This window comes from Prionailurus viverrinus, chromosome B2 (genome assembly GCF_022837055.1).
Source record: "Prionailurus viverrinus isolate Anna chromosome B2, UM_Priviv_1.0, whole genome shotgun sequence".
NCBI lineage: Eukaryota > Metazoa > Chordata > Mammalia > Carnivora > Felidae > Prionailurus > Prionailurus viverrinus.
The window spans coordinates 99,136,060-99,163,226 of record NC_062565.1 but is presented as its reverse complement, the minus strand read 5'-3'; the positions used below and the strand labels follow the sequence as shown (position 1 = coordinate 99,163,226).

The window sequence follows — 27,167 nt, the reverse complement described above, 5'->3', positions numbered from 1 at the left end:
GGTCAGATTCCGCAAATGCTACTTCTTCCTTGTGTGCATCACCATAAATTCCTCTATGTAACACAAAAGAGTCACCACAATGTAAGTCACCTACTTGGAAGCCACATGCACTGTAGTCCTGGTACAGACTGAGACCTGTAAGAAAAAACACTTGGGGTTGCTTTGCTCTGGGTGCTTAATCATCCAGATTTAGATTAACATTCAGATGCCAGAGGTATCTCATACCAGATAGTCTTGGAAGGTAATCAGTGGAGGAAGAAATTTCCACAAGAGTCCAGAAAACAGGCTCATTCATTTTCTCATATCATCTGCATAGAAATATCTTGTTTTTTAATTTCATGAATATATTAAAAGGAATTGAGGAGATAGGTTTTCTTTCTTTTTCTTTTTCTTTTTCTTTTTAACGTTTATTTATTTTTGAGACAGGGAGAGACAGCATGAACGGGGGAGGGTCAGAGAGAGAGGGAGACACAGAATCTGAAACAGGCTCCAGGCTCTGAGCTGTCAGCACAGAGCCTGATGCGGGGCTTGAACTCACGGACCATGAGATCATGACCTGAGCCGAAGTCAGATGCCCAACCGACTGAGCCACCCAGGCACCCCAAGGAGATAGGTTTTCTGACACTGTTCACCGCATCTTCTTCCTGAAAGATTTACATGCAACTCCATAAAACTTGGAATTATGCTTTCAAAATTTACATTTGACATACGAATCAACATATTCCATTATTTGCAATTAGGTATAAGAAAATCTGTCATGTATACGTTAAATCTAGCCTCATGCTGCCCAATAGAAATATAATGCAAGTCACATATGTAACTTTAAATTTTCTAGTAGCTACATAAAAGCAAAAAGAAACAAGTGACATTAATTATATTTTACTTAATATACACAGATTATTTTTTAACATGTAATCAGTGCAAAAATTTCTGAATGTATTTTGCATTCAGTTTTTCATACTAAGCCTTTGAAATCCATTGTGTATTTTATATTTGCAGCACACCTCAATTTGGATTAGCCACATCTCAAGTGCTCAACAGCCACACATAGCTAATGGCTCCACATCAGTGCAGTTCTAGCCATTTCCTTATTGAATGGCCTTCTGGGCTGTTTCCAGTTTTTTACTGTTAAAACCCTTAGCCCCATGTTCCCCTAGCACTCCGAGCACATGACTATCATCTTTTACCACTACATTTTAATAGATAAAATATGTAGACATTGTATCTGTCTCCCTCATTAAACCCCATGCTCCAGGAGGGCAAGGCCATTCCTTATTCTTTGTTTTGGCCTCAGCACTTATCAGAATCCTTGACATCCAATTAAATATTTGTTAACCTAAACCGAATAATAATTTTTTTCTCCTAATTTTTTTTTTTTAGAACTAGAAGAGACGGATCCAGAGACTGAAGAGGAGATTGAAGGTGAGGAGTCTGAAGTTCAGGAAGGGTCTGAGGCCCTGGAAGTAGCCGAGGAGACCAGGGGATCCTTACCTGAGGAACCTCAAGTGCCGGAGGTCCCTGAAACAGAACCTGAATCAGGTTAGACTCTCCTGAGGCCATGTCCTTGATTCTACTTATGTCCATCGGGGTATGTGTGTGTGTGCACACGCATGTGTGTATTTGTGTCTTTTCTATGTTAATAAAATGGATGCAGGCTAAGAATGGTGACATGAGCTTCCAGAGAGCAACCATTTAGTCCAAATCACATGGGTTACAATGTCATAGAAATGCCAAATCTTCTCTGCCCTGGTACTGGCACTCAGGAGCAGGGCCAGCTATGTAAAATGTGAGTCTCGTGGTTCAAAAAGCAGGAAAATGTGCCTTTAAATGTACTAAAATATGAAGCTTTTCCTTTTCTTCCACAGACTCTCTCTCAATTTGTCATGGTGCTTTTGGTTTGCTATTTAATCTCATTTTCACTAAATAAAAATTTTAAATTTTATTCATTAGCATGGATTTTACTGTTCATCTTTATGTCGTACAATGCCATATTTAAATGGAAATATAAGAGCATTTAACTCATGTGCAGAGTCACCAAAATTATACAATTTGTATTTTGCAGCTTGTACATGCATATGCATTTCATTCTTAACAGAATACTGTATCAGTTCCATGCATAAAACTAGCTCAGCTTTTTATTTTGCTTCTTAATATGCGCATATATTCTATCAACACTCTCCAGCTTTCTAATGATTAAGGGAAGACTGAAAGAAAGGGAACTCTGGGTTGCCCTGTTTTTTCCTTTACCTCTACATCATCCTTTTCAGCCTAAATGTTTAGCTAATACAGGAAAGTAACATGAGTAAGAAAGTTTCCTTGATTATTCACGTCTCTTTGAATGCTATCACCTTCTTTCAGTATCTGAAGCAAGTTGTAGTTCAAGGGAAAGCATGGTCTCTCATTGCTGCCAGAGTCCTCCCTCCCCCCACAACACTCAATCACATGACTCCTTCACACATAGGTCCCTTAGAATTCTACGCTCACGATGGGGCGTCAGGAATGTTCATGAGAACTTGAGAGCAAGGGATGGGAAACACATATTGTGTGTATCTCTACTCGCATGCACTTTCTGTTGTCCCCCTGGAGTCCCTTTTGATTTTGCTTAAAAAAACAATTCAAAGGTAAAATTACTAAAATTTCAAAATGACAACCAAAGAGCATTAATCTAAGTGTGAGGCCATTCTAAGCAAAAGACCTTGTGCAAGTGCACGGGTCACACACTTGTGAGCCAGCCCTGCCTCACAGGTCCAGTTTGGTGGACTCGTGCAGGGCTCTAAGAAGGAGTCTGTGGACAATGCAAGTTACTCTCAGGAGAGTGTCTTAAAGCAGCAAGACAGGGGACCCCACTGTGGTGGGAATGAGGCATATAAATGCTTTCAAGCATGGTTAGTATTGGATTAGAAACTAATCCTACAAACTAAAGGCCTTCAGATACCTGCAGCTACATGCCAGCCTGGAGTAATTAAGGGCTGAGAACCCGCTGTTAGCTGTAAAAGGACCAGGACTAAGAGGAATTTTTACAGTGAGAAATCTCAAGTTCAACATAAATCATTTTTACTACAGGATTGGCATTAGCTTTATGAGACAATAAGTACAAAATCAGATCCCTTGTGCCAAACAGAGGAGCCAGCAGGATGAAACATACAATTTCCTTTTAGGAGTCCCACACCTCTATTGACTTCAGCTCCTACCCAGAAACTTCTTTGTTTTCTTCAGTACCTAATCAATTTGACTGATGATTCTTCTACCCACCTACCTTTCACAAGAAGACAGGCCATAAAATACCAAAAGAAAGATAGGAAACTGACATCCATCAAATATGACATGTCAAACATATCCCTATAATTCCAGTGTCCACAATAGCTCACAATTAGTATTTACTGATGTTATAGGTCTATGGGACAATTCAGTGTTGTTACCTTCTATCTGATTAATTCCCCCCAGAGAAACTACTTTGGATGTTCTAAAGCCAGCATCCTATTCTAGTTAGGGTCAGTTCTAGCCCAATTCTAGACAATGTTGACATGACTAGACTTCTCCAGGGCTGGTTTGCTTCTGTAAAATGGGTCTCTTTGGCCATATTAAACCATATTTTACTTCACAGAGGGGCTTGCATCTGGTTTAACTAGTGATTACTTCTTCTATCCAAGGGTCTCTTTCTTCATAAAGTATTCTCCTCTAAGTTACTTAAGGAGGCAATTATGAACACAGCCCAAGTGTCCATTGATAGAAGAATGCATAAAGAAGATATGGTGTGTATACACACACACACATACACACACACACACACACACACACACACACACACACACACACAGTGGAATATTATTCATCCATAAAAAAGAATTAAATCTTACCATTTGCAACAACATGGCTGGATCTAGAGGGTATAATGCTAAGCAAAATAAGCCTGTCAGAGAAAAAAATAAATACCATATGATTTCACTCACATGTAGAATTTAAGAATAAAACAAATGAACAAAGAGGGAAAAAAGAGACAAACCAAAGCACAGAATCTTCACTATAGAGAACAAACTGATCGTTACCAGAGGGGAGATGGGTGAGGGAATGGGTGAAGTAGGTGAAGGGGATGAAGAATACAATTATCTTTTTTTTAATTTAAATCCAAGTTAGTTAACATACAGTGTAATAATGATTTCAGGATAGGATGTAGTGATTCATCAGTTACATATAACACCCAGTGCTCCTCCCAGTTCTCCTCCCAACAAGTGCCCTTCTTGATGCCCATCACCCATTTAGCCCATCCCCGCACCCAACACCCCACCAGCAACCCTTAGTTTGTTCTCTGTATTTAAGAGTCTCTTATGGTTTGTCTCCCTCTCTGTTTTTATCTTATTTTTGCTTCCCTTCCCCTACGTTCATCTGTTTTGTTTCTTAAAATTCCACATACGTGTGAAATCATATGATATTTTTCTTCCTCTGCCTTATTTCACTTTAACATAATACAGAAGAGTACAATTATCTTGATGAGCACTGAGTAAGGTATGGAATTGTTGAATCACTATATTGGTCACCTGAAATTAACATAACACTGTATACTAACTACACTGGAATTGAAATAAATATGAATTTTAAAGCTAAGTTGCTTATTTTAAAGTCTCCTAAGCTCCACCCAAGTCCTGGTTGAAGCAAGTATAGGATGGAGTTTAGGAATCTATATTTTAATGAACACCTCAGGTGATTCTTATACTTGCTCACAATTGAGAACTGTCATAGGGGAAAAAAATTAGGCTAAAGAAAAGTTTTATTAATGGTTGCCTTACATCATGGAAAAAGGTCAGTATTGTACTTAAGAAAAACGTGGTCCTGAAAACTTACACTCAAGGGTGACTTAGCTGCATACTGTATCCACAGGTCACAGTGAATTGATATATCGAATAGAATATAGACAAGTTGAAATTTAGAAAATGTCTCTCAGACAGTGTTCGTGGTTCTGATATAATTGACATTAAATTGTGTATTTAAAAATCACTCAGATATCCAGTCAAGTTTGACATGATACGATAATTATAGGAAACATACAAATAGAAAGATGGGAGAAAATCACCATAGTCCTGCCAGCAAGAAGCAACAAATATTTAATATTCTGATATATTTCCTTTCAGTTTTCCTAAGCATGGTATTTTGTTTTGTTTTGACCTGTGACTTGATTGGACTCAAGCCTAAGAGAAAGGTTTTCTCTGGGACATTTCTTTTTTTTTTTTTTAATGTTTATTTATTTTTGAGAAAGAGAGAGAGACAGAGAGAGACAGAGAGACAGAGTGCAAATGGGGGGAGGGGCAGGGAGACACAGAATCCAAAGCAGGCTCCAGGCTCTGAGCTGTCAGCACAGAGCCTGACGCGGGGCTTGAACCCACGAACCATGAGATCATGACCTGAGCCAAAGTCGGAAGCTTAACCTACTGAGCCACCCAGGCACCCCCATGTTCTTTTTTCTTTTCTGCAGAGATGCTCAGAAGATATTCTTCAATACCATTATGTTTTTTAACTTTGCTAGTATGTGAGTGATTTTTCCTGGAATTCAGTGAGCTCTTTTTATCTTCATACTAGTCTTTGTCTAGCTTAAAATGGTTTTCTTCAATTATACCTTCATTTATTGCTTCAGATTCCTTTTTCAGGATTACTTTTTATTATTTTTGGTTAGTTTCTGTTTCTCAACCACATTAATCTTTTCCCTGATAGTTTTGATGTCTTTTTTCTTTTTCTCTGTATTCTTTGGAAGGTTGTTGTTCTCCACCTGAGATTTATTTTCTGCTTCTTATTGCCTCTATCCTGATGCATATTTGAATCTGCTATTGCATTTTACATTTCCTTGCATTGCTTTCTTATTGGAACTAGCTTTCTTGCATTCCTGCCTTTATCTTAGGTTGGTCTCTCTTTTTTGCTTCATGATTCTTATTTCATAAGCTATGTTGTCTTCCTGTGCTTTTTGAGTATACCGAGCATGTATTTTCTAAAATTTACTCTGCTTCATAAAAGAAGTCCTTTTCTTTTATGATTTAGATCATTTTATGATGAAGCAAATTCTTCATCTAAATCTTTGGTTTAATAACTCTTTCCCTTCACTATAACATCTTTTCAAGGGCCTTGTCATTATGTTGTTGTTGTTGACTTGTCCTTGAATGGAGCAGATTATATTGAGCTCTAGCAGGTAGAGTAGGGAAACCAACAGGAAGAATAGGTGGAATATTTATAAGAATCATCCCCCAATCCACACACATTCTTATGCATGCACACACACACACATACACACACACACACACATTTTGCTTTAATGTTTTGCCTGGTACTCTCAGATATAGACCTGAAGGTAAAGTTAATGTGCATTGGCCTAGTTCAAGTGGTGATATTTAGTAAATATTCATCTTATCTGTCTCTCCTATACTGCGCTGGATCTTCATCATCTCTGACTATTTCAGTCCGTAATTAGCCAGAGAAGCTAAGACAGTTTAGAAGTCCCTGTATATTCTCGGTGTTCTTCTTATCTTCGTCATGATTTATAATGCTTTTCTTTAGATAAGTGAGCACATTAAAATTAAACATATCACCACCAGCCCAGCCCTAGGTTTGTCCTCTTCTATATCCTACTCCCTTGACTATTTTTTTAAAATGTTTATTTATTTTTGAGAGACAGAGAGAGACAGAACATGAGTGGGAGGAGGGGCAGAGAGAGACAGGGAGACACAGAATCTGCAGCAGACTCCAGGCTCTGAACTGTCACCACAGAGCCCGACGCGGGGCTCAAACCCACAAACCATGAGATCATGACCTGAGCCCAAGTCGGATGCTTAACCCACTGGGCCACCCAGGGGCCCCTCCCTTGAGTATTAATTATAGAATTCTGTAGAAAGAGGACCCAACTGTTACTTTAACTTGGAAAACAGTTTCCAGTGTTACAGAATGGAGCTATATAGAGAATATTACATAAATATGTTATATATTTGGTCTACACAAAATTTCTGTTTCAGAACTAGGGGAGACTATAAAGTGAGAAGATAGACAACTAGTTCTTCCTTCCTTGAACCATCTCTGCTGGATCTGTATGTGATGCATGTCTTATAACATCCAGGAAAATAGTGTTCTATCTATATCTTCAATACACGCACAGCTGGGACTTTGATATATTATTGTCTTTCATTGTCACTTTATGATTTTTTGACGCATTTTCATGGGTGGATTAAGAAATTAAAAGAGGGGTGCCTGGGTGGCTCAGTTGGTTAAGCGGCCGACTTCGGCTCAGGTCATGATCTCGCGGTCCGTGAGTTCGAGCCCCGCGTCAGGCTCTGTGCTGACAGCTCAGAGCCTGGAGCCTGTTTCAGATTCTGTGTCTCCCTCTCTCTGACCCTCCCCCATTCATGTTCTGTCTCTCTCTCTCTCAAAAATAAATAAATGTTAAAAAAAAAAAGAAATTCAAAGAAATATCAGGAACTCCTAGTCTGATGCCATGTGAACAGTAGTCTGAATAATATTTAACAACAGTTATCACTCAGAATTATATGTGCCATGTGTATATTATTTTGGTCAATGTCCTTTTATATATTTTTAAATATTCTTCATTTTTCACTCTATATTATTAAATATTTTAAGCCATACTTTACCTAACAGGAACTGTATTTTCACTTAGACATAGTATACACAATTAAGCTGTGTTTTGAAATTTTCTTTGTGCCAAAAATTTCATAAAGGAATAGTGTTTTAAAATTCAAACACTAACTATTAGCTTTATTTTTTAAGTATCTGAGCCTGGGGAGGATACTACAGTTGGAACAGACATTTCAAAAGGATCCAAAGAGGCCCTGGAAATTAAAGAATTGTCTGAAACAGGTTAGATTATAAAAGTACTTACTGTGTGAAAGTACTTTTCAAATTCTTTTACAAAGGGCGTAGTCCCTTATTTTAGGCATAGTACCAATTTCCTACTTATTTTTTTCTATGTTGTATACCAGTTGATATGTATTAACTTAGCTTATTACATTAAAAATATATGTAGCCAACTTATAGTACTGTTTTTCATCAAATTTTATTTTATACATTAACAGTTAAAGTTGCTATATGAAATTATTAATAATTATCCAAATAATTTTGATTTTATTAATAATTCATCTAAGCCATTATAAAAAACAAAGCATAATTAAAATATGATTTGTGAGTGTAATATTATTAATTAGAAAACTAAGTTTATTTCTTTCAAATGTTTTTAAAATACTATAAAGTATAAATTATTTTCACAATATGTCTAAAGATACAATATTTGAAGATTCTTTTTTCTTTCCTTTAACCTTTACTCAAAAGTTGTACTCCCTGAGTTTCCAGAAGATGCTTATCCTGATGTTCCTGAAATGGAGCCAATTAAAGAGAAGGTTAAAAATTTCAACTTTGGCTGGAAACAGCTGGAACCAGCAATCCATGAGTCATTCGTTCAAATTTTAAACTTGGAGATTGCTGACAAAACACCAGAGGAACTACTTCAAAAAGTAGTTGAGATTATGGAAAGTAAGAGCCACAATCATAACATTTATTGTCAAGAGCAGGTAATATTATTAAAAGCACCGTAAAAGTTTAAAGTCTTTCTTGATGGTTTAGGAAGTAAAACATTCAGTATATTCAAGGTTGATATTTAAAATATTTAGCAACCTCATCTTGCAGGCACCTGCCAATCATAACAGTTCCGGGGCACAAAGCACTGGCCAAATTGGCCGGTTGTCATTTAAAGAATTTGTGAAGACCTGTTTGCATACACATTTAAACTAAGATCAGTCATTATAATCAAATTTCCTAATCTTTGACTACTTTTTTATGCTAATATCCTTTTATTCTAAAAATATCTTCCCAAAAGTTACGTCTTTTTTTTTTTTTTTTTTTTTTTTTTTTACAGAACCCTTCCAGTATGCAGGATGGGAGTTAACTATGGAAGATTATGATGAAGAAACAGAAGACTATCAGGCTGACGCTGAAGTTGAGGAGGAGCTAGAAGAGGAAGAGGAAGAAGAGGAAGAGGTATATGACTCCTTTATTACCTCTCATTCACATTGGTCACATCATTGAAAGTGCACATATCCAGAGTGGTAACTAGCACTTTTGGACCCCAAGAAAACAAGCAGGCATCCTCAATGTTATAAATAAGCATTTTCAACACACTTTGCCTCTACCCACCTTTGCTTGACCCCTGAAATGCCAGGGCTAGTTAGACAATATTTTACACCCATGAAAAAAGAAAAGGAAAATCTTTACAAAATTTTTTCCACGAAAACATTTATAGGTATTAGAGACAGAAATATTTAACAGAAGTGGGCGTTTTATGTAAAAAACAGATAGCAATGGCCTCTTTGGGAGGCTGCTAGTATGATAATAAGTAGCAGTATTCTCAAGTGGAACAAGTCATTTTCAGGCATTAAACTATTCCCTTAGCAAGAGAATTTTGATAAACATTCTCATTTGATAGCCACACAATTCAGGTATCTATCAATAATAAAATAAGAAGTGATTCTTTTAATTTTAGGTTTTATCAATTCTTTTTTTTTTTATTTTTTTTAACATTTATTCATGTTTGAGAGACAGAGCATGAGTGGGAAAGGGGCAGAGAGAGAGAGAGGGAGACACAGAATCCAAAGCAGGTTCCAGACTCTGAGCTGTCAGCACAGAGTCGGATGCGGGGCTCAAACTCAAGAACTGCGAGATCATGACCTGAGCCGAAGTCGGACACTCAACCCACTGAGCCACCCAGGAGCCCCATAGGTTTTATCAATTCTTTTGAGGCTCCTAGACCCAGTTCCAACATGAGAGGAGGTCCTCCCCAACACAACACCTAGCAGTTCTCAGACACCAGCAGGGTCTGAGAATTCACTTCAATTCTGATACTGTCTACTTGGAGATTCCAGAGGTTAAGGGTTCAGTCCTAAAGGACTGCTCCCCCCTCCCAACCTAGATGCCAGTCACAGCCCCAGGTTATTTCCCGTGCTTCTGACTGACTGGCTACAGATTAGGGGTTCCAATAACCTCCTTAGGTTCAATTACTTTGCTAAAGCAGCATACAGAACTCAGGAAACCACTTACCTACATTTATCAGTTTACTAAAGGATGAGATAAAGAATACTAATCAACAGCCAGATGAAGCAATACATAGGACAAGGTCGTGAACAAAGAACCTTCTTTCTGTCCTTGTGGAGCTTGGGGCCCTGCTTGGTAGGACACGGAAGCTCTTCTAAAAGAAAAGGCCAAAAAGCTGTCCTCATGGATTTTTATGGAGGCTTCATCATATAGTCATGATTGGCTAAGTCTTTGGCCATTGGCTGATTCACCCTCCATCCCCTCTCCCCCACTCCACCTGGAAGGTGGGTGGTAGAACTGAAATTTCCACCCTTCTAATTGACATGCAATAACCTGGCTGAAACTAAAAATAATTATGTTAAGAGAAAGAAGCCCAACAAAAAAAGAATACATCCTGTATGATTCCATTTACATAAAAATTTAGAAAACTAATTATAGTGCTAGAAAACAGAGCAGTGGTTGCCTGGGAATGGGGCAGGTGGGAGGCAAATAGGAGCAGGAGGGAGAGATTTTACAAAGAAGTGTGAGCAAACTTTTGGTATTCATGAATATATCCATTATCCTGGTTGTGGTGATAGTTTCACAAATGAATACTTGTGTGAAAATTTATCAAATTTTATACTGTAAATATGTGCAGTGTTTTAATGTTAGTTATACCTCAGTCAAGCTGTTAAAAGTATTAATGGTGGTTACATCTCAATGATGAACTTACAAGCAATTTTTATTTTTTAAATATATTATCTTATTTTTTAACACTAGAAATATATAATTTTCACATTAGGAAAAATCAACAACAAAGATATTTCCCTTTTACCAAACAGAAAGTACAAAAAGAAACAATAGTTCTACTGCTACACCAGAGTTCAGGAATCACACCAAGATAGGCCCAAGTGTCTCTCTTGTCTTATCAATCTTGCCTATACTTCGGGTGCATTTAAATCTGTGTATTATGTCTTTCTGTATCTGTGGGAAATTAATTATTGCCTCTTTTCCATCTCTTCATTTTTTTTCTTCCATAATACCTAATACTAATTAGGTCTCTTGGATCTATCCTCCAAATATCTGTATCTTTTCCCTCAAATTCTCCAACTCTTCACTTTTTTGTTCACATATTTATAGATATGTCTTCCATTCATTCTTCTCATTTAAGACATTCACTGGGGTCCTACTGCTGTTATAACTAACTACCACAAAGTTAGTGGCTTAAAATAACAAAATTATCATACAGTTCTCAAGGTTAGTTCTCTGAAATGAATCTTACAGGGCTAAAATCAGTATTAGCTATGTTCCTTCTGATAGAGGAGAAAACTTTTCCTATCTTTTCCAGCTTCTGGATGCCACCTGCATTCTTTGGTTTATGGCTTCTTCTTCCATCCTCAAAGCACATTATTTCAGCCTCTGCTTTCCATCATGTTATCTCCTCTTCTGCTTTGACCTTCTTGCCTCTCTCTTATAAGGAACTTTGTAATTACATTGGGCCCACTTGGATAATCTTCCCATCTCAACATCCTTAATCACATATGAGGTTCTTACAGGTTCTGGGGACCTTTGGGGGCCATTTTTCTACCACAAGTGGTCACTCTCCTCTTAGGCTCATTTATGTATTTTGTTGGTGCCCATGAACTCTTTCTACTGTTTATTTGCATTTCTGTTAATGTCCTCATCAATTTTCTCCTCAGAGATTGGGTTCTTTCCATCTGTGTTGCAAAGTTTTGTGGTCTATTTGATCTGACTGAACTTTCAGTTAACTAGGCTCCCTTAGATGGGTGGTGGTTTTCTTTCTTCTTTTTCTTTTTGTATTCAGTAGGGTTCAGAACTGTTGGTGGAGTGCTTTAGGTGACAACATTCTCAAAAATTATAAAAGGCAAAGTGACTTCTCTCCCCATAGGTCAGGAGTACAGAGGCAGATAGGGCATATATTGACTGCTATGTGTGCCTATGACAAGCCCACGTTACCCAGATTCCTCATACTTGCTCAGATTCAGGTTTGGGGAGGACTCTTCCCACCCATACAACTCCTTCTTGGTCTTCTGTGGACCAGAGAGACCACAAGCAATTCCCTGGTCGTTGCTGATGCTAACATTCCCCAGGAAATCCAGAAATTCAGGAAAACAAAATTCCTCCTAGGACTTGACATCTTAATACTCTGTCTCTCTGATGTTTGTCTCCATGCACTCATCCAGCCCATAGTGGTAAATAATGCCATACAGTTCCCTCCCCTAGAATGTTTATGGATACCAGTTGCCTGCCCCAGCAGTTAAGTTTAAGAGAAAGGAAGGGAATGTCTTCATATCACCATTTTCCCAGAATCCCTTGTTCCAAGACACTCCACACATTGCCTCTACACACATACCTCACATTCTATTTCTAAAATTTATTTAGAGATAATTCTGGACCCACCCATTATAAGGAAAAACTGGAGTCAATGAATGTAAGCCATTTACAATTAACTAAAAAAAAAAAATTTTTTTTTTAATTACTCAAATGGATTGAGATATAAAAAACAAATGCTAACAAAAAAAGAGAAGCATTCTGGATATCAGTAAAAGTAGAATTGAAGGAGAAATGCATTAAAATAACACAACAAGATACTTTACACTGTCAAAGATAAGAAAAACTGGGCACTGAAGTGGTAAGGACAGGTTTTAATCAATACGGAAAAAAGTCCAGTGTGAACTGAACTCTGATTTGGACAGAGGTAGGTAGGGATTTTAAAAGAATTAGGGAGGGGTGCCTGGGTGGCGCAGTTGGTTAAGCGTCCGACTTCAGCCAGGTCACGATCTCGTGGTCCGGGAGTTCGAGCCCCGCGTCGGGCTCTGGGCTGATGGCTCAGAGCCTGGAGCCTATATCCGACTCTGTGTCTCCCTCTCTCTCTGCCCCTCCCCCGTTCATGCTCTGTCTCTCTCTGTCCCAAAAATAAATAAACGTTGAAAAAAAAAATTTTTTTTAAATAATAAAAAAATAAAAAATAAAAGAATTAGAGAGCAGGAAGGGGAACAGCAGGAGCCCTGTAGATTCAGGGAAGTAAAAACTCGCCAGTGTCCATTGATGGATGAATGGGTAAAGAAGTGGTACATTCACACACACACACACACACACACACACACACACACACAGAGGAATATTATTCAGCCATAAAAAAGAATGAAATCTTGCCATTTGCAACAACATGGGGGGATCTAGAGGATATAATGCTAAGTGGAAGAAGTCAGAGAAAGACAAATATTACATGATTTCACTCATATGTGGAACTTAAGAAACAAAGCAAACAAAGGAAAAAAGACACAAAAAACATACTCTTAAATACAGAGAACTAACTAATAGTTGTCAGAGGGAAGGTGGGTAGGGAGATGGGTGAAATAACTTAAGGAGATTAAGAGTACACTCAACTTGGGGCGCCTGGGTGGCTCAGTCGGTGAAGCGTCCGACTTTGGCTCAGGTCATGATCTTGCGGTCCGTGAGTTCGAGCCCCACGTCGGGCTCTATGCTGACGGCTCAGAGCCTGGAGCCTGTTTCGGATTCTGTGTCTCCCTCTCTGACCCTCCCCCGTTCATGCTCTGTCTCTCTCTGTCTCAAAAATAAATAAACGTTAAAAAAAAATTAAAAAAAAAAAGAGTACACTCAACTTGATGAGCACTGAGAAACATATAGTTGTTGAATCACTATATTATATACCTCAAACTAACATAACACTGTATTTAAATTATACTGGAATTTAAATAAATAAATACATGCATACATGCATACATACATACATAAATAAATAAAATTCTTAAAAATGCTTTAAGTAAAAACAATAAAAGTAAAATAAAATTCTCATGAAACAAAATTATATTGACATATACATAGGTCAGAACTTATACTTTCAGTATCATTTGAGAGCATATATTTTTACTGCAAATTCAACAATGCTTTTAAATAAAATTGCATCTTATAATTGAATACATTATAAAAATCATATAAGTGAGAACAAACATTGAAGAATTCAACACAATTTTAAATGTCACGTGACCTTATCTCAGATTTATCAAAATCCTTAATTTTGAGAGATTATACATTTCAGCTTCAAAATAAAAAATGTATATATTCTTTTTTCTAGCCCTTAGCCCTTCAAAAAAAAAAGATTACATATAAATGCTTTGCAGTATGGCAGAAGTAGAAATTAGAGTTACCAGGAAAAAAACCCACATGATACCCAGTTATATTTGAATTGCAAATAAAAGAATCATTTTTATGTATGGTACATACTTATACTAAAAAATTATTTGTTATCTGCAATTCAAATAAAACTGGGAACCACATTCTTATTTTTTAAGTCTGGCAACCCTAATTTAAGTGGATTTATTATCAGGAAAAAGTTAAGCATTCAACTCAAGAATCTGGAAGAAAAAGTACAACAAAAGAAAGTAGAAAGGAGAGTAAAGTCAAAAATTAACAAAATAGAAAAAGAAGAGAAAATAAAAACATTAGACCTAATTTCAAAAAAATGAAAAGTTGCGGACATTGGGTGGCTCAGTCAATTAAGCATTCAAGTCTTGATTGCACCTGGGGGTCGTGATCTTGCCGTCATGAGATTGAGCCCCTCCATGCCCGCATGGAGCCTGCTTGGGATTCTCCGTTTCTCTCCCCCTGTCCCTCCCCTGCTTGTGCATGCTCTCTCTCTCTCTCTCTCTCAAAGAAAAAAAAAAGAAAAAAGAAAACTTGGTTCACTGGGAAAAGTAATAAGATAGACAAACTTCTGAGAAGTCTAGGTAAAAAGAAGAAGCAAATAACATTTGAAACAAAAATAGGTATATAATCAAGATTTTAAAACAAGATGGTTTTAAATTACAGGAACTTTATACTAATAAATTTTAACATCAAGATTAAAAAGATTTTCAAAATATGAATTACTAAAATTTGCTTAAGAAGAATGATAAAAGCTGAAGAAACAAAAATAGAGGAGAGTTACAAATTATTTCTAATATACCTTTGTTGATCAGATAATTCCTATGTTGTTTAAAATCTTCCACATCACAGAAAAATAGCAATACCTCCCAACTCATTTAAAGTTTACATACCTCTCATACAAAAATTGAACAAGAATGGTGCAAGAAACGTATAGATTAGTCTCATGTTTTATCCTTTACAGAAAGTTGTTCATTATATCTTGTTTTGGAGAATAAAAGAGGTCTGTTGTAGAGTAGTCATGTAAAGTATTATTCCGCTGGTATTTTTTAAATACTGTATTTGTGTCTAAATATATGTCTCGTTTTATATGTATATCAGTAAGATGTACTTTGAAAAAGGGGTCTGGAAGGATACACATAAAATTGTGGATTGTTTTAAAGGCATCTTATTATGGGTTAAGTATTATTCAAGATGCATTATTTTTTTAATTACATTTCAGTCTTGCATCAAAATATTTATAATACTGTTCTCCAAACTGAATAATATTTGTAGAATGAAGAAAGAATTAAAGAGAAGAGAAGGCATTTGGGGGATAGCAAGCACTTTTGTCCAGTGGTTCTCAAAGAAAACTTCATCCTACAGCCAGGCAGCATAGAAGAAGCAGCTAAATATCGAGAAAAGATCTACTACTTTTCAAGTCCTGACGCTAGAGAAAAGTTTCTGGAGCATCCTGAGAAGTACGTGGCTCATAATGAGCCATTAAAGGTGAAAACAATACTCCTATCCCAATAATCACTCCTGAGTACTTGTTCAAGGACTTCCTGCCAACCTTCATCATTTTACTTAACACTGAAGTCCCCGATCTGATATTAACAATATGGTGAAACTTTCTAAGTTCCAAGAAGAACTGTTTGGAATATGCATAAAATAGTTATCTGTTTTGATTTTTATAGTAATGCCTTGTGTCAAACCAACACGGACTGTCTTTTTAGCGGAAGTAAAAAGACACAGCTGAATTTATTGCTTATATGTTAAGGGCTAGCTGTGCTGGTTAGTCCGTGTAGAGACTTCAGAGCAGTCTGCTGATCTTAAAGACAGGGGATGAGTGGGATTCAAGGATTGGTGGACTTTCAGTGGGTTGACATTTGTAGAAGTGTGGTTACTCAAGTTCACACTCAGAGGCATAATCATAGGTGCACGTCTGTGCCTGACTTGGTTGACTCTCAGGAGCAAGGGCTGAACTGGTTCATTGGATTGAAAAAGAGTCCTGTTATATGGCTCTGAAGCAATCCATGTTTTCCTAAATTTGTGGTAACACTTTTTAGTCTTATTTGTTTATCACCAATAATAAAAGAGCACACTGTGGTGATATTTTATCCATTTAAAAAATAAAGCACACACATAATCGCACCAGGTTTAGACCAGAGCTTTCATTTTTAATTTTACTTTCTCACCCTATTCTACATGGATGTATTTTCTTTCTAGTGTATATAATATTTTATTATCTGTTTTTTTACTTAACATTATATCAATGAAAGTTTACATATTTCTACATAGATCTCATAATGCTTAATTATTTAACATACCATTTTAACATCTAATTGTTAGACATTTTTCACAGTATTTTTCATAGTGTGATTTGTCATTGTGGATATGAATTGTGGATAGTAATTCCACATTTTGGATATCGACATTGTGGATAGTAATTACGAAATCTTTGGGCCTGTCATTCTTTTTTTCTCTTAAATTATTTTATTAGTATAATTCCTTAGCATGGGATTACAAGATCAAAATATACAAATCACAATAGATTCTCACTTATACTTTTGAGAACACCAATGCCTTCTTTCTTCTTCTTTTTTTAGTTAATTAAGCTCCACCCCCACAGTGGGGCTTGAACTCACAGCCCCAAGATCTAGGGTCACATGCTCTACCAACTCAGCCAGCTGGGTGCCCCTGACACGAGTACTTTCTTAAATAGAACATATGTAACATATAGATCATGATTTAAACTCTTCTGAAGTCCATTTCCATGAACTTCAATTTTTATGTGGTACCCAGGCAGACCATTGAAATATGTGGATGGTTGTGGCTTCTGATGCTGCTGGTGTTGTGACGTGATAATTCAGTCTTAGAGAGGGCAATCAATAGGCCTAATGTTTTCTAAATTACTCAAAATTCCTTTTCTTCACTCTCCTCCTACTCTACCTCTCTCCTGTGGCAGGCTCCTCCAATAAGAATATGCCTTCTGGGCCCACATGGCTCTGGTAAAACTGTCTGTGGAAGATACTTAGCAGAAAAATTGGGCATTTTTCACATTCAGTTTGAAGAATTTCTTCAAGAAAAACTAATGCTCAAAACTGAAAAGAAAATAGGAACTGAATTTGAAGAAGATTCTGAGGAAGAACAGTTTGCAAAACAAGAACTTGAAGAACTTGCCATTCAGGCCAATGTCAAGATTGAAGAAGAAAATACAAAGAAACCGGTAGTAACATTAATACTCTATTTGCGGATAATTATGCTTACTGGTATTACTTTTGGAAGTAGAATATAAGCAGTGTAAAACTCTATAAAGTGAGTTAGGTCATCCTCCCCATATGTTATTTACAAATTTTACTGCTCATCTAGGATACAAAATAGTAAGTTTTGCATGACTCCAGTAAAAATCTGAACAGCTTTCCCTGACAGGACTGTTTATAGCATTTATTTGGGACTATGTTATTTGATGTCTGACCTAGAATATAAGGTTTTCCAATATCATGTTCTCTGTTTTCTAACAAATACAAAAATCTGCCCCAGTACCAGCAGAGATCTCAAAATATTAATTTCTAATGATGCATCATAAGAAATTTTATGTCTTTTAGATGTTTTTTTCCTGGGGTTGTAAAGAGAAAATTCTTCATTCGAACTCACTTATTTTTAGAGAGAGAGAGCGTGCGAATGGGAGAAAAGAGGAGAGGGTCAGAGAGAGATAGAAAGAGGGAGGGAGGGACGGAGGGAGGGGGAGAGAGAGAGAGTCTTAAGCAGACTCCATGCTCAGCATAGAGCCTGACACGGGGCTCAATCTCATGACTGTGAGATCATGACCTAAGCCAAAATCAAGAGTTGATGCTTAGCGGACTGAGCCACCCAGGAGCCCCATATCTAACTCACTTTTTAATCATTTCTGATATAGCTAGACCCTTTGATTCTCAAATGATCCCCTGTAAATGGACCCATATAGATTGTATTCCAGATGACTGCCTGGCTCGCCCATCCTTTAATCAGGATCCAGGTTGAATAATTATAAGATAAATGACAAAAATTTGTTAAGCCTTGTGGGTGTGTGATATAGATTGAACAAGGTTTTAGCAAAAAGTAATGAGACAGATATCCGGAGGGCATGTGTGAAAGTCAGTCATGCTAATCACTAGTAACTCCTCTTAGCTATAACATATAATTTAATATTTAAAACCATATTAAATATTGATTTAAAGAAAAGGGCTCAAGTTTTAAAATGTTAACAAGTAGCAGTGTTAAAAATGACCTAAAGAAAAAAGGTCTCATCCTAACCAACTATGTAATTTATAGATTATTTATTAATACAGAGTTTTAAATTTTTTGTTTTGTTTTCTGATTTTTGTTTTAGTCTCCAGAAGTACAATTTACAGAAGAAGAAGAAGCAATCAGATTAAATCTAATGGAAAATGAGCCACTGCCTCCCGAAATTCTTGAAACAATTCTTTCTGAGTGGTGGCTTAAGGAACCAATGCGGTATCTTATTTTATATAGAATTATACGATTATTGACTTTCATTTTCTTTATTCTTAAAAGTTAAAAATGTAATCCAGCATAAATTTAAGAATTTTTTTTTTTTTACTTTCTTGTAAATGAGTGATTGTACACATTAAAAACATTTGGGAAATTAGTTTAAAAATACTGATGCCAGGGGCCCTACCCTAAAACAACTGAATCAAAATTTTTAGAAGTGTGATGGTAAGGGGTGCCTGGGTGGCTCAGTCAGTTAAGTGTCCAGCTTTGCTCAGGTCATGATTTCACGGTTTGTGAGTCTGAGCCCCAAGCAGGGCTATGCTCTGGTAGCATAAAGCCTGCTGGGGATTTTGTCTCCCTCTCTCTGCCCCTCCTCTGCACGAGCTTGTGTGTGCGCTCTCTCTCTCTCTCTCTCTCTCTCTCTCTCTCTCAAAAATAAATAAATAAACATTGGAAAGAAGAAAGGAAAGAAAGAAAGAAAAAGAAAGGCAAGAAAGAAAGAAGGAAGGAAGGAAGGAAGGAAGGAAGGAAGGGAAGAGAAGAAAAAAGAAAAAAGAGAAAAGAGAGTATGAAGTTGAGACCCAGGCATCAGTAGTTTTGAAAGCTCCCAGCTGATTCTAATGTGTAGGCGTGGCTGACTACCCATATTCTAAACTCACTCACAGTAATGATGGGCTGGACTCTTTTCCTTATAGCCTTTCACCAATTACACTTAAGACCACTTAATAGCTGTCCATAGTATTATCCCTTTCTTAAAAGCCAGGAACAAGCCTGACCTCAAACAGGACAAGTTTAGGAATCTCCAGGGCATCACAGTTTAAAACTTCACCTCAATTTCCTAACCAGAATATCTTGCTTTGGTATCCACCAGAAGAAAGAGAAGTAGCAAACACTTACATGGAACTTACTTTGTGTCAGGTACAGTTCTACTATGTTTTATTCACATTAACTTGCTTAACCCTCATTACTATCCTATGGAATAGAAACTTTTATTATCTCACTTTGAAAATAAGGAAACTGTATCACAGACAATTCAAACAACTGGCTACTCCCAATGCACCTCTGGGCAATCTTTTTCACCTAATCTGTGGCATAAATAAGTGAGTGAGATTATTAATCATCAACTTTAATTTTAGTTTCCTATTGCCTAAATTAGATCATTTGTTGTGATTAATTTAGGCAGGTTGACTGCAACAATGTAGTCATGGGTTGTTCTTTGTTAATTTAGCTCCTAGCCTCACAACATACATTAAAAAAATATTTAAAAGAGCATATGGATTGAAGAATTAAAAGTAAAAAGTGAAATTGTAAAAAGCCTAAATAAAATAGCTAATTATGCAACCATTAAAATGTATTATAATGAAGAATTTGTAATAGCATAAGAAATGTTACTATATAAAGGATGCAAAGTTATTTACAATAGCAAGGTGGACACATGAGGAACAAACCGCAGAGAAATAAAACAAAATGTCAGTAATCTCTGGGATATGAGATTATGGATAATTTTGCCCTTTTCATGCTTTTCTATATTTATTTATTTTTATTTATTTAAATTCAGGTCAGATAACATACAGTGTAGTCTTGGCTTCAGGAGTAGAACCCAGTGATTCAGCTCTTACATGTAACTAACACCCAGTGCTCATCCTGAAAAGTGACTTCCTTAATGCCCATCACCCATTTGGCCCATCCCCCACTCACCTCCCCTCCAGCAACCTTCAGTTTATTCTCTGTATTTTAGAGTCTCTTGTGGTTTGCCTCCCTCTCTGTTTTTATCTTCTTTTTCCTTCCTTTCCCCTATGTTCCTCTGTTGAGAGTCTCAAATTCAACATATGAGTGAAATCCTATGATATCTGTTTTTCTCTGGCTGATAGTGAAGTGAGATGTTTTTCTTCTATAATCAGGAAAAAAAATCAACATATTTTTTAAAGGCTATTGCATGAGTCCTAGAGAGAGATAATAACGGCCTGATCTTAGGTGTCATAGCAGAAATGGAAATGTGGGTAGAGAGAGGACATATCAAGGCTTTATGTGTGGGATGCAAGTAGGAATTGGAGGAGCCATCCAAATGTCTCTGACGGTTGGCACCCGAATACCAGTGAGTCAGAAGCAAGAGCAGTGTGGAAGGGTATCAACGGGTACGATTTCTGACAGTATGATACACGAATGCTTCCTAACGGGCACTGCGATGAAGAGATTAAACAGCCTTTGGAAAATCCTGAATTGAAACTCAGAAAAGAAGCTGGGTGTAGAGGTAGAGATTTCGAAGTCACTGACAAAAAAGTGTGACAGCTAGAATGGTAAGGATGAAAATGTTCCTCACAGAAAAGACTATGCTGAAGGCATCTCTAAAGAAAAAGGCATACATCTTACAGCCAAAGTATAAAAAATTGCCCACTTAAGAGTATGGGACACATTTTAAGATATCAGGTAAGGGGGCGCCTGGGTGGCGCAGTCGGTTAAGCGTCCGACTTCGGCCAGGTCACGATCTCGCGGTCCGTGAGTTCGAGCCCCGCGTCGGGCTCTGGGCTGATGGCTCAGAGCCTGGAGCCTGCTTCCGATTCTGTGTCTCCCTCTCTCTCTGCCCCTCGCCCGTTCATGCTCTGTCTCTCTCTGTCCCAAAAATAAATAAACGTTGAAAAAAAAAAAAAAAAAAAAAGATATCAGGTAAGACCTCAAACTGTCAAATGTTCTTAAAAGTCCTGTTCATATTAGGAAGAAAACATATATTTAAATATAAGTACCTAAAACAAACCCAATTTTATTTTTTTTTAAGTTTATTTATTTATTTTGAGAGAGACAGAGACAGCATGAGTGGCAGAGGGGTAGAGAGAGAGAGAGAATCCCAAGCAGGCTCCACACTGTCAGCGCAGAACCTGATGTGGGGCTCGAACTCACGAAACCGTGAGATCATGACCCAAGCCGAAATCAAGAGTCCAACGCTTAACCAACTGAGCCACCAAGTCTCCCCAAACAAACCCAATTTTAGATAAACAGGATAACTCTCATTCAGAAGGGGACCGATACTCTCTCAAATAAAGCCAAGTTCTTGAAGCCTGATTGTTTTATAAATATTTCATAATGAAAATGTAGTCACATTTCAGTTAGTTTTCTGATCCTTACAGTTTCATCATACTTGGGCAAGTTTTATAATTCTATTTGAATGTAATCATCTTACGCATATGAGCCAGTATATACACATTAATAATTGTCATTGATTACAAGGGGACCCAGGGAAGAGAATACAAACTGTCTCGTGAGAAGAAGTATTACTAGAAGAAAAACTATAAAAAGGTGGATTCCCACGAAAGGTGGGCTGGCCAAACCCACCTTCACATAAAGGTTGACACGGCATTAGGGTGGGCATTCCTCCCAAGCAGAGAACTTATTTTCTATTCATTTTTCATCAAATATTAAGGCTATTTACAGTTTAAGAGAACTTATCTATACTATAAATATAAGTACAAAATATTACCATTTTAATCCAATTCAATACATTTAGAACACACACCATGTTTACACAAGTAGAAATATCAAAAGACCTAAAAGATACTATACTAAACTTTTAAAACTATTCATTGCATATCATATATAAACTTGTGATTTATTAATTTTTTCATTTTAAATATTTATAATAGCATTTTAAGCAAATAAATTATGAAATTTCCATCTAGTTCCACAGGTTTTATATTAGATGGTTTCCCACGATATCCTGATGAGGCCCTGTTTCTGGGGGAACATGGGTTTTTCCCAGATGCTGCTGTTTTCCTACAAGTTGATGATCAAGATGTTTCTGATCGCCTCCTTCCTTCCCAAATTGAAAAGTGGAAACTGAAACAAAAGAAGAAATTAGAAAGGAAAAAACTCATCAAAGAAATGAAGGCAAAAATCAAGGTACATATCCAATAAAAAAAAATATGGGAGTAAATTTGTTCAGAATCTATTCAGTTTTAAAGTGGTCTTTATAAAAATGTAGTTTTCTGATTTTAATGCCACAGTCAATATGAAAACACTTTTTATCAAATATTAAGACTATTTATAGGGGCACCTGGGTGGCTCAGTAAGTTAAACGTCCAACTCTTGATTTTGGCTCAGGCCATGACCTCACAGTTTTGAGCCCCATGTAGGGCTCCCTGCTGAGGGCAGAGCCTGCTTGGATCCTCTCTCTCCCTCCCTCTCTCTGTGCCCCTCCCTAACTCACTCATGCTCTCTCTTGCTCTCTCTCAAAAAAAAATAAATAAACTTAAAAAAAAAAAGACTATTTGCAATTAAAGAGTTATAAAATTATTTGAGGCCTATGTGATTTTTCAATGTGTTAATGCTTTTCTCTCCAAGGCAAATAAAATTCAAGATAGTGGTAGCACCAAAGTATCCCTACACCAGACACAGGAGCAAAGTGGGAGAGGCATCATAATTAAACTTTTCATTGGCTTTTTCACTAGTTCCTGGAATGATGACCTATCCATCAAGTCCATATTGGCCATTAGTGAAACAAATCTATATATTGGTTTAGAACATCTTTTCTGAAACTATAATCTGAGGAGTATTACATAAAACCTTCAAAAGTGTCATAGGGAATCCAGCAATTCTACTTTTAGGAATCTATCCAACAGAAATACAAATAGATCCACATAAAAATTGATATATGAATGTTCATAACAGCATTATTCGTAACAGCCAAAAAGCAAAAACCACTCAATATCCATCAACTGATGACTGGATAAAAAAAATGTGTTAGACATCCAGATAGAGTGCCCTGGGTTCCCACCCAAAATGGCAACATAAGAGCCTCCTGAATTCATCTCCTCCCACAGACACACTAAATCCACAACTACACATGAAGCAGTTCCCTCTGAAAGAAATTCGGAAACTAGCTGAATGACTCCTGTACATTGAGCAAATGAGAAAACACCCATATCACCCACATCAAAACAGTTGCTGCCTGAGAGTCCAGCTTCCAATCAGCCTATGCTGTTGGCTTTCCTCCCCTTTGGGACACTGACAGGTTGCAGCCACCCTTAACTACTCGGAGCTACTGAGAGCAAAGAAAGTAGGTCTGACAATCATACAGGTTTGAGAGACAGCCAAGAACTCAGTCCAGGCTGACTGATAAGGTTCACCTCCTACCCAAGCCCACTCTGTGAAGACTAGGAAACGTGGCCCTTTGTCTAATGTGCAGAAACCAACCCAGAGTCAAAGAAAATGAAGAAGCAGAGGAATATATTTTAAATAAACACTCCAGAAATAGACCTTATTGAAACGAAGATAAATGATCTACCTGATAAAGAGTTCAAAATAATGTTCATAAAGATACTCACCGAGGCAGGAGAACAATGCATGAACAGAGTGAGAATTTCAACAAAGAGATAGAAAATACAGGAAAGTTCCAAACAAATCACAGAACTGAAGAATATGATAACTGAACTGAAAAATTCAATAGAGGAGTTCAATAGCAGACTAGACACATAGATCAATGGAACAGAACAGAGAGCCCAGAAATAACCTCATGCATATACTCTCAACTAATTTATAAGAAGAGAGCCAAAGATACACGGCAGAGAAAGAATAGTCTCTTCAGCAAATGCTGAGAAAACTGGACAGCCACCTGCAAAAGAATGAAACTATCCTATATATATTATACAAAAAATCAACTCAAAATAGATTAAAGAGTTGGACATAAGACCTGAAACCATAAAACTTCTAAAAGAAAACATAGGGGGTAAGCTCCTTGACATTGGTCTTAATTAGTTTTTTGGATTTGACACCAAAAGCAAAAGTCAACAAATGGGAACTATATCAAACTAAAAGCCTTCTGCACAACAAAGGAAACCATCAATGAAATGAAAAGTTAATTTACTGAGTGAGAGAAAATATTTACGAATCACATCTGATTTACATCTGATAAGGAATTGAAATCCACAATATCTGGAGGACTTGTATAGCTCAATGCAAAAAAAAAAACAAAAACCCATCTGATTAAAAAAATAGATTGAAAATCTGAAAAAAATCAGATGAACTGAATAGACATTTTTACAAAAAAAAAAGACATACAGATGGTCAATAGGTACATGAAAAAGTGTTCAAGATCACTAATCATCGGGGAAATGCAAATCAAAATCACAATGAGATATCACCTTATACTTGTTAGAATGGCTGTCATCAAAAGACAAGAGATAGCAAATGTTGGCTAAGTTATAGAGAAAAGGAAACCCTTTGCACTGTTGGTGGGAATGTAAACTGGTACAACCCCTGTGGAAAATAGCCTGGAAGTTTCTCAAAAATTTTAAAATAGAACTACCATATAATCCAGCAATCCTACTTCTGGGATAAGTATCCATAGGAAATGAAAACAGGATATTTACACCTCCATGTTCATTGCAGCACTATTCACAGTAGCCAAAACATGAGAGCAACCTAGGAGTCTGTCAACGAATGAATGGATAAAAAAGACATTGTGTTTATATGCACAAGATATTATTCAGTCATGATAAAGAAGGAAATCCTGCCATTTGCAACAACATGGAAGGACTTTGAGGGCATTATGCTAAGTGAAATAAGCCAGACAGGGAAAGACAAATACGGCATGGTATCACTTATATGCGGAATCTAAAGAAATTCACACTTACAGAAATAGAAGAAAAGTGGTTGCCAGGAGCTGAGGGGTGGGAGAAATAGAAATTGGTAACAGGTACAAACTTTCAGCTATAAAATGAATAAGATCTGAGGATTTAATGTATAATATGTGACTATAGCTGGTAATACTGAATTGTATAATCAAAATTTGCTAATAGAGTAGAACTTAAATGTTAAAAAAAGATAAATATGTGAGGTGATGGAAGTGTTCATTAGTTAAATGGGAGGAGTCCTTTCACTATGTATACATATATCAAATCGTCACAATTTACACTTTAAATATCTTAAAATTTGATGAGGCAGGATGAATGAATGAATAAGTCAATGAAGTGAATGAATAAGTGGTATATCTAAGTAATGTTGATACTATTCACTATTAAAAAAGAATGAACTATTGACACACCTTACAACACGGATAAAAATCATTATGCTTAGCGAAAGAAGAGCCAGGCTAAAATAAATAAATAAATAAATAGTACATACTATATGATTCATTCCATTCCGTTTATAAGACACGTCTTGAAAGAGTGAATCTATAAATCTGGGCTGGGGTGAAAAGGATGGGGCTTTCAAATCTGGAACTAGGAAGACTAAGATGCAACATGATAGCAGTGTTAAATAATTTGAAGGGCTTTCATGCTGAAGAGAGCTTAGTTGTTCCATAGGGCCACAGGGAGGAACTACTATTGGTAGGAGGAAGGTACAGGGAGATGTATTTCATTATTAGTAAGAGTTTCAAAAAAAAAAAAAAATACAAACAAAACCCAAAATTGAAGGTAATGAGCCACTTGTCAATAGATAAGCTAATCAACTAATTCCAATTCTGAGATAATATGACTTAAATTATTCAATACATTATTAGGCTATTATATTTTATTATAATGATAAAAGATTATCAAACTTGTTTTTAAGTTTACTTATTTTGAGAGAGTGAGAGTGTGAGCAGGAGAGGCGGGGGAGAGAGAGAGAGAGAGAGAGAGAGAGAGAGAGAGAGAATCCCAAGCAGGCTCCAAGCTATTGCACAGAGCCCAATACAGGGCTCGAACCCACAAACTGTGAGATCATGACTTGAGCCAAAATCAAGAGTCAAATGCTTTACTGACTGAGCCACCCAGGTGCCCCTAGATTATCAAACATTTTTAACAAATTACTTCCAACTATTTCCTTATTTCTCCGTATACATAATCTACCTAATTACCAAAGCAAACTAACAGATGATAAATTCAAAAAGGTGTTCTAAAATTTGTAGGAAGAGTGGCAGCCCCCAAATGTTGTTTATCCCTCTGGAGGGAAATCGCTGATCAAAAGTTCCAGAGCTACAAAGATATAGTAGCATAATTACCACTATCACATGCTTTTCTGGAAATTCACCATCCTTCCATCCAAATGCTATTCCCACCTTGAGAAACATATATACATACATATGCATACATATACACATGTATGTATATATGTATGCATATGTATGTATATGTATGTATGTATATATGTATATATTTTTATATGTTTATATATGTATATGTATACGTGTGTATGTGTATGTACATATGTGTATATATGTATATATAATATACATATATATTAATACACAAAAAATAATTTTATCCATTAAAATGTTTTAATGTCTCCTTCTGTAACAGGATGATATGATTTCTAAAAGAAGGGCTGAACTTATAGCAGAGAGAGAGAAAAAACAGAAAGGGGAGGTAAGTAAATAAAATCGCTGCCTTTTAAAAAAAGAATATCCCTAATACAATGTTTATATATATATTATATTATATTATATATGCTTTTATATATCAACAATATAAAATAAAAAGATGCATATA

General features: G+C 36.6%; 1 protein-coding gene across 2 annotated transcripts in view; it reads left to right on the top strand.

Moving 5' to 3' along the window:
* The window catches only part of AK9 (adenylate kinase 9), a 133,873-nt gene that overhangs the window by 70,176 nt on the left and 36,530 nt on the right, over window positions 1-27,167 (top strand). For both annotated transcript variants that reach the window (XM_047860268.1, XM_047860269.1), the window contains 9 exons: window positions 1,381-1,539; window positions 7,756-7,845; window positions 8,314-8,514; window positions 8,897-9,018; window positions 15,511-15,723; window positions 17,183-17,443; window positions 18,587-18,711; window positions 22,380-22,599; window positions 26,979-27,044. In XM_047860268.1, coding sequence (XP_047716224.1) covers window positions 1,381-1,539; window positions 7,756-7,845; window positions 8,314-8,514; window positions 8,897-9,018; window positions 15,511-15,723; window positions 17,183-17,443; window positions 18,587-18,711; window positions 22,380-22,599; window positions 26,979-27,044 — 1,457 coding nt within the window. The remainder of the gene's footprint in view (window positions 1-1,380; window positions 1,540-7,755; window positions 7,846-8,313; window positions 8,515-8,896; window positions 9,019-15,510; window positions 15,724-17,182; window positions 17,444-18,586; window positions 18,712-22,379; window positions 22,600-26,978; window positions 27,045-27,167) is intronic.